The 11,687-nt window shown below is 25.9% G+C and overlaps 1 protein-coding gene across 1 annotated transcript; it reads left to right on the forward strand.

Moving 5' to 3' along the window:
• Positions 1 to 266: 266 nt before the first annotated feature.
• Positions 267 to 5,770, forward strand: LOC145845565 (beta-2-glycoprotein 1-like). The gene is made up of 5 exons (XM_082952756.1): positions 267 to 318; positions 3,821 to 3,955; positions 4,186 to 4,359; positions 5,257 to 5,449; positions 5,692 to 5,770. Exons 1-5 carry the CDS (start codon positions 267 to 269, stop codon positions 5,768 to 5,770), a joined length of 633 nt encoding a protein of 210 aa, XP_082808882.1.
• The last annotated feature ends 5,917 nt before the right edge of the window (positions 5,771 to 11,687 follow it).

The following is an 11,687-nucleotide window of genomic DNA, read 5'->3' on the forward strand; positions in this document are numbered from 1 at the left end:
AAAGAGAAGGGGACCAACTACACCACCTTGTGGTACTCCACTGTAGATTGTTAAAGAGTCAGAAAGCGTATTATTGATGAGTACTCTTTGTGATCTGTTATTTAAAAAGTTATCAAACCAATCAATCAAGCTTTCATGTAGCCCATACTGATTTAAAATTTTTAATAATCTTTTGTGTGATACTGAGTCAAAGGCTTTTTGAATATCCGTATAAACTACTTTAGTATATTCATTTTTGAGATAAGGAACTAACCAAGAATGTAAGCATGTTAACAGATGAATGGTTGATGAACGGTTTGGGACAAAACCAAACTGTTTGTTAGTTAATAGTTTGTTATCAAAGAGGTGATTGAGAATTTTAACAGATACAATGTGTTCATAAATTCTTGAGAAGCCACTTGTGAGAGATATTGGTCTGTAATTTAATGCATCGTGTATATTACCTTTCTTGTGCACAGGAATGATAAAAGATGTTTTCCATTGTTTAGGAACATCAGATAGTTCTAGAGAGCAATTAAATATTAATGATAGTGGAAAAATTGTTGATTGGATAACATGCTTGATATAAAGAGGTGGAATGTTTTCAGGCATTCTTATGATTTTTATCTTTTATATGGTTAACTGAACTTATAATGCCTTCATAGGTTATGAAAAAATTTTGCATTATACTACAATTCTTTTGGGGTAGCTTAAAAGACTGGTGACTCTCGTCTTTTTTAAAAACTTTTTGAAAATTTATGTTAAAAAGTGTGGCTATTTCAAAATCTGAGGTTACTGTTTTGTTTTTATCATTATCATATAAGAGATGTATGGAATTATTTAAGTTATGTTTAGATTTCACGTAGCTATAAAACTTTTTTAAATTTGGGTTTTTGCAGAATTTGTTTTCATATTTAAAGTTGTATTTTTTAACAGCTAATTGATATTCTTTAGACTTGTTTTTGTATTTTATCAAAAGTGATTAATGTGTCTTACTTTTTTTGTATAGATTCGCTTTTTCTTTTAATAACTTTTTAATATGAGATAGATATTTTTTACTTTTGTTATTTTTAGAATAAATTGGAACAAAACTTTTGATTGAGATTTGGATTAAGCTAATAAATTGATCGTAGAAATGCTGGAGATTTTCTGAATTTTTAAATAAAGAGGTCCAATTACTTTTTGACAGGAAATTATTGATGCTTTCAAAATCTGCTTTTTTATAGTCATATGAGACTTTTTTAGCAATAGGTACTATTTTATTTTTAATTTTATTTTTTAGTGAAAGCAAGTTATGGTCACAAGTGTTTGTTAATGGAAAATTAGTTGAGTGTGATATGATTCTATCTAGACCAAAATGATTGCAAATTATGAGGTCGAGAATGTTACTATTTTTATGGGTTGGATTTTTAATTACTTGGGTTAAAAAATTGTCTGTACAAAAGTTAAGAAAACACTCATGGGGTTTATTGAAATCTGTGCTAGGAATCCTCTAACCTATATTTGGCATATTAAAATCACCAAGAACATAAAAAAACACTCCTTTGGAAAAACCATTTTAATCATTTTAATTACATTTTGAACAGTCAGTGTAAATCTAGCAGACTGTGGAGGAAGGTTGACACAACAAAATCTTAATTCATCTTTTTTAAAATTACATCTACACATAGGTATTCAAAATTGATGTTGCTAGTAGAGATAGAATCGTTTAACTTTAATAACTTTAAGCGAATTTTTGAAAAGGATAGCAACACCTCCACCCCTACTAGACCTATCACTTCGGTAAATGTTATAGGTAAAAGGTAAATGTTATATTACAACTTTTATATCCTAACGTTTTTTGTCTAACAATATTATATGTTATTATAACTTTTGTTAGTTTTTTCAACCAAATAAATTTAGTTTTAAAAGAGTTTTCTAAGAAATATATTTTTAAAATGTTCAAAACTATCAAAGAAACTGTCTGAACCTTAGATATATTAGTGTGCTGTTCCTTACAGTACTGTTAGTTTAATTAAGTTAATACGATTTACAACTTAAAGTTCAATACTTTCAAAAGGTTGATAGTACCATAGAAACATTCTTATGAAATTAAAACAAGCAAAAAAAAAATTGTGTTCTATTACTAAGCAACCACTTTGTTTTGATAAGTCAAACTTAAAATATATATGTTAAATTTTATTTTGTTTTCATCAATAATTTTACAAATAAATTACTAGTATGATTAGGCCAAAAGCCCTCTGAGAGAAATTCTATGTATGAAATCATCATGTAATTTTAAGTTTGAAAGGCCTTGATAAAAATGAAAGCTTATACTGCATTGTCTTTTAATTATATACAACTTTTTGAGCAATACACCTCCTTTAATCTAAAAAGATTCTAATTTAAACAAAGCGTACTTTTAAGTAAAAATCATACAGTAGTACTAATTAAATAAAGTTTATTTAATTACTTAATTGATATTACAACATTAAAAACTCGAAACAGTTAACCATTTATTTCTTATTATCATAATACAGCTTATCTAATTTTTAGCGCTATGTACAATGTTTTATTAAACTTTCACGTGCTTTTAATTCACTCAATCAGTTGAACCACTTTATAAAGTTGTGCTGTGCTATATAACATTTGTATAAAACTGTATTTATTATAATTACTATTAGTATAATAAATTTACTAACCAGGTTACTATTTCTACTAAGCTAGAAAGAAATCAGCGTTTTACACGACTGTTATTTGATTAAAAAAAGCTCATTTTTGATATAATTATACAGATTTTTAAGTAAGTTTTGAATAAATTTCATAAGTCCATAAGTTTATGAACTGCTTATAAGCTTGTACAGAGCAAGGTAAGATAATAGTTTCATAACAAACTTTGGTTATACACTTAAAATTAGTTTTTTTTTTACTACAGACATAGTTTTATTATTATACAAAAATGCGAGTGAAATTTTATTTATTGAATATTATTCTTGTGTTGGTTCTTTTGAATTTAGTTAGTGCTAGACGAAAGAAACAATGCACTGTAAAAGACTTAAAAGGAACCAACAAAAAGAGATTCCGAAACAGACTGCATGCCTGTTTTGTAGTTGACTTTATAAGTAAAAAATGCAGGAGAATTCAAAGGAAAGAAAACTGTAGAAAACTGTTAAAAGGTGAACGTTTAATGAACTAAGATTTGTGTTTTTATATATAAGATATAACGTTAAAAGACGTTAAATCCTGGAGATCCTGATAAGCTAAGCTTATCGGAATACATACCACAAATGTTTTTGTGTCAAAACTTTATTCCGACTAACGACGTTGCAATGCTCTCAAATAAATTTAAGAACAGATCTACGGAGTCTATAAAGTATTAACACACATTAGAAAAAAAAAACATGTATATTTATGTATAATTTTTATGTAACTATATATATGTAGTAACTATAAACGAACTTTATGGTTAAAAACACAGTTTGGAATAAAAACATAGAAAAAAAAAATTGTCTACAAAAATTACAAATTTAATAAAAGTATATACTAACCTCAAAAAAGCTCTGAGAATAGGCAAGTTTATAAAAGTGAAAATAAAATTATTCTGGTTTAAATAATTTGTTTAATTTATTTTAATTTGTTTTTATTTAGAAAAAATAATTCTACGGAGGCCGAGTGCCAAGGTTCAGCTTTTAAATCAAACGATCCGGGTTTAATTCCGGTAAAAAAGAAAGTGGTGTAAAACTCGATAACCGAAAGGTTTTTGGTATACCAGGCCCTTAAGCCAAACATTTTAAGCGTTTTTTTGTTTAAAAAACAATGTATATGTTATAAGCGATTTCTAGTTAATATTTATTTTTTAAAGATTGTCCTTCCCCTGGTTACATAGTGAATGGAATTATAGAAGGTCAGAGCTTTAAACAGGGAGGTGTTATGAAATATTCTTGCGAAAAAGGATTCAAATTGAATGGTGAAAGCGGAGCCGTTTGTCTGAAATATGGTTGGTTTTAGTAAATTTTTTTGAACAAGTTTTGAACAATCACTTAGTCAGAATACTAAATAATTATTGTTTAGAATATGATGTGTATAAATATGTACATAAATATTAAGTTTAAACGATTCAAAAAATTAAACTGTTTTAAAAAATTCTAGTTTTTATACTAAAATATTCAAATACACTGAATTGTCGATGAAGTTGATAACTTAAATAAAACTCTACTCTTTATTAAGGTAAATGGTCGAATCCCACGCCAACATGTGAAGAGATAAAGTGCAAGGGTATGCCAGTTATACCAGAACATGCAACTGCGAATCTTCTAAATTTAGTTGAGAACAAAGTTGGTAGTGTTGCTACTTACTCTTGTCTTAGTGGGTATGAAATTAGAAGTGAAACAAACACTGTTGGTTAGTTAAATAAATTGGATGTTCTATTACTAAGATTAACGTTGAAAATAGCATTTTAAGGTTACAAGTGTCAAAGATAGATGAAATGCTCTTAAGTTTTTAATATGCATAGGGGTAAGAAAATAAAAAAAACAATTTCAACTTTGTTTAACTTTTATCTGTTTTTTGAAATTATTGTAAACAGTTTTTTTTTTCTAACAGCTTATAAATTTTTTTTATGTTACTTTAAACATTAAAAGTGTTTATAAAAGTAACTTTATCACTACATGCCTTAGAATAAGTAAAAATAGTAGTGTTTTTTAGATTAAAATAGTAAACCAGAAATCATTAATTCGTAGTAAAGCATTAGTTTTAATTTTTAGGTTAGTTAAAAATGAAGTATAATAAATTAGTTTTAAAACAAAGAAAAACTTTCCTATAGTTATTTTTTCTTCTTTACTTAGCCTTTGTATGATAATTTAAAATAAATAAACTTACTTTAACTGAAAAATATCCATTTAGGAAATATTTTATATAAATATTTGTTGTTTTTTATCACGTTTTAAAAGTAGACCAAAGTTAACAACAAAACAAACAAACGTGCAACCTTTAAAATTTCTTATATTTTTATATAATTACCATTAAACAAAGGAAGTAGCTTAATTACTATTTATTACTTGTTAAATTTATATCTTACACCTCAGAAATGAAGCTTGGAATGTTAACGTTCATAAAAAAAGTCTTGATAGTCTTTTTACTAGTACATAAAAATATAGTTATTCTACAAACTGCGAAACAAAACATACTGAAACCAACAACTTTATATCTTTAACATAGAAATTAGTTTTATTCTCTTTTTTTATTGCAAATCATTCTTGCAACTCTTGTGTTAACAAAATAAACAACATCTGTAAACAGTTTGTGGCGAAAGCGGAGAGTGGGTAGGTGAGTTACCAGAATGCAAACCAATAAGATGCAGCGGTGAACCCAGCGACATCGAAAACCTGGGATTCATAAGTCTTGAGACCCCGTACGAGCCAATAATTCACGGGCCGATTCCCTTCCGCTACAAGGACAAACTTAACTTGTTCTGTGAAAGAGGGTTTAAAAGGTTGCAGTTATTATTTGAATGTTTAGTTTTAAGCTAAGTATTATAACAGTTTTGTTTGTATTGCATGGAGCACTTAAACTTGACTTGTGCCACTGTTTTAACTAACTTTTAAAACTGTAATAGAGATTCTTTTCCAAAGTATTTTGTTAGGCTTTCAAGTTTCTAAAACTTTTAAATAGTAAACAATGAATAATATGTTAACTATTAAACTTTTAATAATTATAAAAAATTTGTTTTAACAGAGTCGGACCTCAAGTAATTAAATGTCAATCTGATGGAAAATGGTCTGCAATGCCGAAATGTGTTCCAAAGCTAGTATAGATACTTCTCAGCGTCTTTCTATTTAATAAACTATCATTTTCGAGATAAAGTATTTAAAGTTTGTGCTAAAGTAAAAAGGAAGTTTCTTAAAATAATTAACGATAAAATTGATGTGTTATAGCACAAATAACAAAAAAAAAATAAAGAAGAAAATAAAATGACGTTAAAAAGTAGTACCCACATAAAATTCATTAGACATTTTTAAAGCTGGCTTATAGTATTTTAAGGGTTAAAATAAGTATAACGTTGTTTTATTTTTGTTATAGTTTAGTATAATAATGTTGTTCTAAGTATTACAAAACTACTTAAAACAACTATCTCAGATTTACTTACAGTATTTTTATACATTTTACTAAATATTTTGCTGTTTTAAAATTGAAGTATTTTCATTTTTGTGAATGTATAATATAACTATTAAAAATAGCTTTAAAAAACATAATTTATTATACGTTTTAGTCTAAACCTATATACATACAAGTTCTTATAATTCAGTTTCATAAGAAGTACACTTTTATAGAAAGGTATGAAAATTTTTGTGAATGTATAATATAACTATTAAAAATAGCTTTAAAAAACATAATTTATTATACGTTTTAGTCTAAACCTATATACATACAAGTTCTTATAATTCAGTTTCATAAGAAGTACACTTTTATAGAAAGGTATGAAACTTGAATATTTTATTGTAAAACTTTGGTGTGAAAAAGTAAGTTTTGTAATGTCTTGTGATAGTTTAGTACCATTAAATTGTTAAGAAAATAAGCTTCGCAAATATTTGATTCATTTTACATTTTATTTTACTCTTAAATTTTCTCTAAATATTTTGTTTTAATTTTCATTTAGCAACATTTTGAGAGTTGTGATTTTTATTCTTGAAATAAACTAGAACTATACTAAACTTTATTGGTAAAAAACTTAAAATAAAATATTACAAAATTGTAAGCACTTATCTAAGTTTAGTCAAATACCCTGCAGAATTATTAGCTTTAGCGGGAAATCTCTTATAACAAATGTATATTTATTCTTATAAAAAATTATAAGTTACTCCATAACATTAGTGACTTATGGAAGTCTATATTTTGTCGAAGATAACTAGACTAGGACATCATGATTTATCCATAACTCTTAAAGTTGGCTGAAAAAGAGTGCAAAGAGGAAGATTTCTTTACTTTAATCTTACTTTAGATATTTGTAATTAAAGTACAAACTTCCTTGTACTAAATGTTACTTTCTTTTCTGCTAAAAAAATTTAACGATAGTTGATCTTGAATATTTTATATTCTACTAGATAATACACTTATTTGTCTTTGTGTTTAAATCCGTTCCATTATAATTAAAAAAGGAAATAAGCATTATTAAAAAAATTAAAAGGAGAGTTTATTATTTCTGTTTTTTGTTCCTAATATTGTATAGCAAAACTTTATAAACAGGGATTTCTTTAAGTATGCGATATCGCCCCTTTGGAGTGATTACTAGTAATTTCGCGATAAACTAAACAGTTATTTAATTAGAAAAATTTTTTATTTCAAACATCCGTCAGTGGGCGGTATTAAGAAGGAGCTTGAAGTTGAAATTCTTGCTATAAGCAAACGTGGGCATTGGGTAAAATTATTAATCAAAAAAAAAAAATGCAGTTACCTTCTGGTCTTATAAATGAATAAAACAATTAAAACCTTCATTTTAAAAGTTTACAGAACAAAACTTAAAATATTGTTGTTTTATCTTACAACGAATTAAAAAATTACTTAGTTGTTACATTTGAAAATAAAAGCATACAAGATCTTTTTTAGCAGCGTAAAACCATATTGAGCCAAGTTTCACCTTACAAGGTAAAGTTAACGGCAAACTAAAAGTTAGTTAAGTTATCCACAATATTCATAAACTTTAATAATTAAAAAACGTGAACCAGTTTTATATTTAAAAATGTTTTTAATAAAGATTTCCAAAAGTATTTTGTTTAAAAATTCGGTTATTAGAAACATATTTAAATTGATACTCTAATTCCAGCTTACACTTATTACTTTTTTGATATCTTAGAATTATTTTTGAGTTTAATGACTAATCAAGCTCTGTTCTAACAAAGTATGTTAGTTCAGTAATAATCTAGCGTTTCTGACTGTTTATTCTTTCGTAGATGTTGGGTCTTTTAAAAGAATCCTTTATAAACTTTCAAAAAATTGAAACTGTTTACTATAAAATATAAGATTTAAACTTCATTTAAATTAAGTAAACTAGAGAATAACACTTTAAGCCTTTTGTTTTTTTGCTAAACTTACTGCTTTAAGTATACCATATTAAAGTTGGCTTTGATTTTATATACAAGTCAGACTTGTAATAATAATCATAATGTTATATTTGCACATAGAGCTTAATTAGGTTTTATCAGTTGTAGCTTAATAGACAAAGTGTTTACTAAAAACAAAACAGGCACCAGTTATAAATAACAAAATTTTATAATAATCCAAAAAAAATAAATAAAACAAAAATAGTTTCTTTTAGATTTTATCTTTTTAACTTGCTAGCGTCTTTAAAGCTTGTTTTGAAATAGATAAGGATATCCTGCAAAAATGCTTAAAAAATGTTTTTTTTTTCAGTTTTATTTTTATTCGACTTGATATTCATACAATGGAAGTTTGTTTCGGAGTCACTCCAATGGAGACTTTTCCTATTTTCACTCCCAACGAAGAAGATTTTGAAGAGATGCTGGAAATCTTTCGCCAGATGAGGATAACTGAAGACAAACAAATGGAAGTCAGCGAAGATTCTGATGAGGTGAAATCAACTTTGCTGAACAGGAAAGTTTGTATCAAAGTGACGGCATCAGCTAGAAAAAGGTTGAGTGAATTTTCACGTCTCACCACGTGCAAAAAACACAAAAAGGATCCTGCAGACAAAATGCTTCAAGATGCACGAAACAAAATGATTAGTTTTGCGCCGAGGAAAAAGGTCGTGCGAAAATTGAAGATGTAAGAAAAATGACTATTAATTACATTTCTTTAAGTTTTTTGTAAACTATATTTCGTTTTTATGTTCGTACTTTGTTTTCTCATTTTCAGGTTTTATGTTCAATTGACAACTTTGTTTATTACTTAATTTATTATTATTCTAAAGGTCTTTAGCAAAGTTCGGAATTCAATATTTAACCTTTAAAAACCTTTTTACATATTTTTCAATAAACGATAAAACGTAAATGCAATATATTGTATTTGTTTTAATTTATAACTTTATTCGATTAAAAAAACAGTACTATAATAGAAGATCATTGCTAAGATAAAAATTTACAGCCATGAAATTTTAAATCTACTCCTCTGATTATTTTTCTAAAGATTTCAAACCTAATCAAATTTAAACCACAAAGTCTCTAATTTCTGCTTTAATTTTTATTCAGATCTAACATAAAACATAGTTTTAGTTAAGACTAAATTTTAAAAGTATTGAAACAATTAAGGCTCACAAGCATTAAGCAAGCAATTCTGAACTTATCAAAAAAACTGCTGTTGAACTCTTATTGTTAAGAGCTATACTTTATTTGATTGTGGCGATATGTAATGTTCTATAAGTAAAAAACTCCTGACGTTATAAACAGTTATGTGATAAATTTCAAATATTATACTATGCATCATGCATTGTTATATAACAACATTGAATTCTGTTCTGTATTAAATCATTTTACAATTTGAATTGCAGAATAAAATTACTTTCAAATTCTAAGACACTTGTTTTAGAACAAAGTCGATAGTTAGCATAAGCATGTTACAACGAGTTTCTAACAACTTCCAAAACTACTTCAGCTATATGAGATAGTTTTGTGTAACAAAAATACTTAATAAAACGTGCAGGGTTTAGTGAGAAAAAATTGATTTTGATATATTTTTATACTTGCTAATTTTAGAAGTCGTAAAAATGTGCCAACGCGATTGTTTGGTTTTACAACGTTAATTTTATTTTAAATCGTATTTTTTTAGATAAGTGTTAAAGAAACTATTTAAAACATAGTTCTTATAAAATGCATGTGTATTGTGTATGCATGGAAATAACAAAAGGTTCCTTATGGGAGGCGAAAACTAAAACAGCGAATAAGTAGAAACTATTAAAATCTATCTCCTCTTTTTTTGATATAACTACCTCAAATTTTGGGGAAATGTTCCTTAAAATATTTAGAAAATTTATTCGGAATAACATTTAAAAAAATTAAAAAATGCAATTTTATAAAAAAAATTTTTTTTGTTCATTTTTATACAAAATTTGAATTTTTAAATTTCTTTTTAATTTCTTGCAACAGAACTATAAATATTGCAAGGAACATTTCCTGAGAGTTTTAGGTAGCTATTTCAAAAATCGTAGGAGAATATAGATTTTTAGTAAAATAGTCTATTTTTTGCTGTTTTAGTTTGCGTCTCCCATAAGGAACCTATTGTTGCCTCAGATTTTGACCAGCTATGTCTTAAAAATTATTTTGAATTTTTTAAATCTGTAAAAAGCAACTAGTAGCTTAGTAAAAACTATATAAATTAAGTTGAAATTCTAAAAAAAAGTGTTTTATCTAACCTATGCCCTTAAGTTAATAATTGTACATTTTTGCACTACTTTGAACTTAGATACAAAATTTTATTATTTCTATTAAATGCAAGATTATATATAAAGAGTTTTTTTTCAAAAATAAAAACATTACTTACAATCAAAAGGTTGGCTGTATTATAAATCTATTACAACAGTTTAAAAAAATTAAAGCAGTATGCTAGAATTATTTTATAGTTTTAAAACTTAAAAAAAATCTCTATAAGTCAAATCGCGCAAAGTTACATAATTATATATAAGTCTGAACTGAGATTTTGTTGTAGCAAAAACATTTTGTATTACCTTGTACCAATAAAACACTGTTAAATTTTTCCAAGCTTAATAGTAAAACTAGACAAAAGTGTAAGAAATTACTGTATTACAAATGCAAACCTTTTTAATAAAACGACCTATACATGCACTTCATTTTTGTAAATATTAGCTAACAGATATGGTTTTTATCATGTTTATGGCTGACTTCAATTTTTTTTATACAGACTATTTAATTTAAAACAGTTAATCAAACTCACTAAAGTTAGTTTTAACAAAGGAGTCATCTTAAATAGTTTAATTAAAATGTGTTTTAAACATTTTATAAATAATGTAGTTAATAAACTATATTTAAACTTATTACAGTAATGTAGATTTTAATTTTATTTTTATTCCTAGGTTATGTAACATACACAAATTAGTGAGATACTGTTATTTAAAATAAGTTATCAAAAGTTGCTAAATAAAAAATAAGTATTTATAAGATATATACAGCTATTAAAAAAAAACTGAGTTTTTAAAGTTTAAAAAGTATTGTTTTTATACGAAAGTTACACACAAACACCAGTAGACTGTAAAAACCTTTAATTAATGCTTTAGATTTTATGAACATTTTTTTAGTTTTTGTTTAATCTTATTACCATTTGTTGTAACAACTTCTCTTTACATCTTACAATTACTTCGCTTGTTCATTGAAATAAGTTTTTGTAGAATAATGCGACTTTTTTATTATTAACGTAGATACTTGTTTTTAAAACATTGAAATAACTAATTTGTTTTAAACATTGATATGAAACACGCTTTTATTCCAAAATATAAGGTAACAGAAAATAGTATATTATGTGTTAATAGTATAACATTTAAAGAACTTGTCATTAATTAATGTAAAACTATACACTGTATTTCAAGCCAGTTTAAGTAACAATTAACGAAAACAGAACTGAAGTAACAACATTATATCAATTGTAAGACTTAATACAAATAACAAACAAAAGTTCAAGAGCAATTATTTTAAAGTAATAAGTAAATACTTTTACATGACACCTAGCTTCAATTTGATCGCAAAATTTTGAAATTTGTTCCTTTCTTT

The sequence above is a fragment of the Thalia democratica genome, unplaced genomic scaffold (assembly GCF_965202585.1).
Source record: "Thalia democratica unplaced genomic scaffold, ktThaDemo2.hap1.1 HAP1_SCAFFOLD_88, whole genome shotgun sequence".
Lineage (NCBI taxonomy): Eukaryota > Metazoa > Chordata > Thaliacea > Salpida > Salpidae > Thalia > Thalia democratica.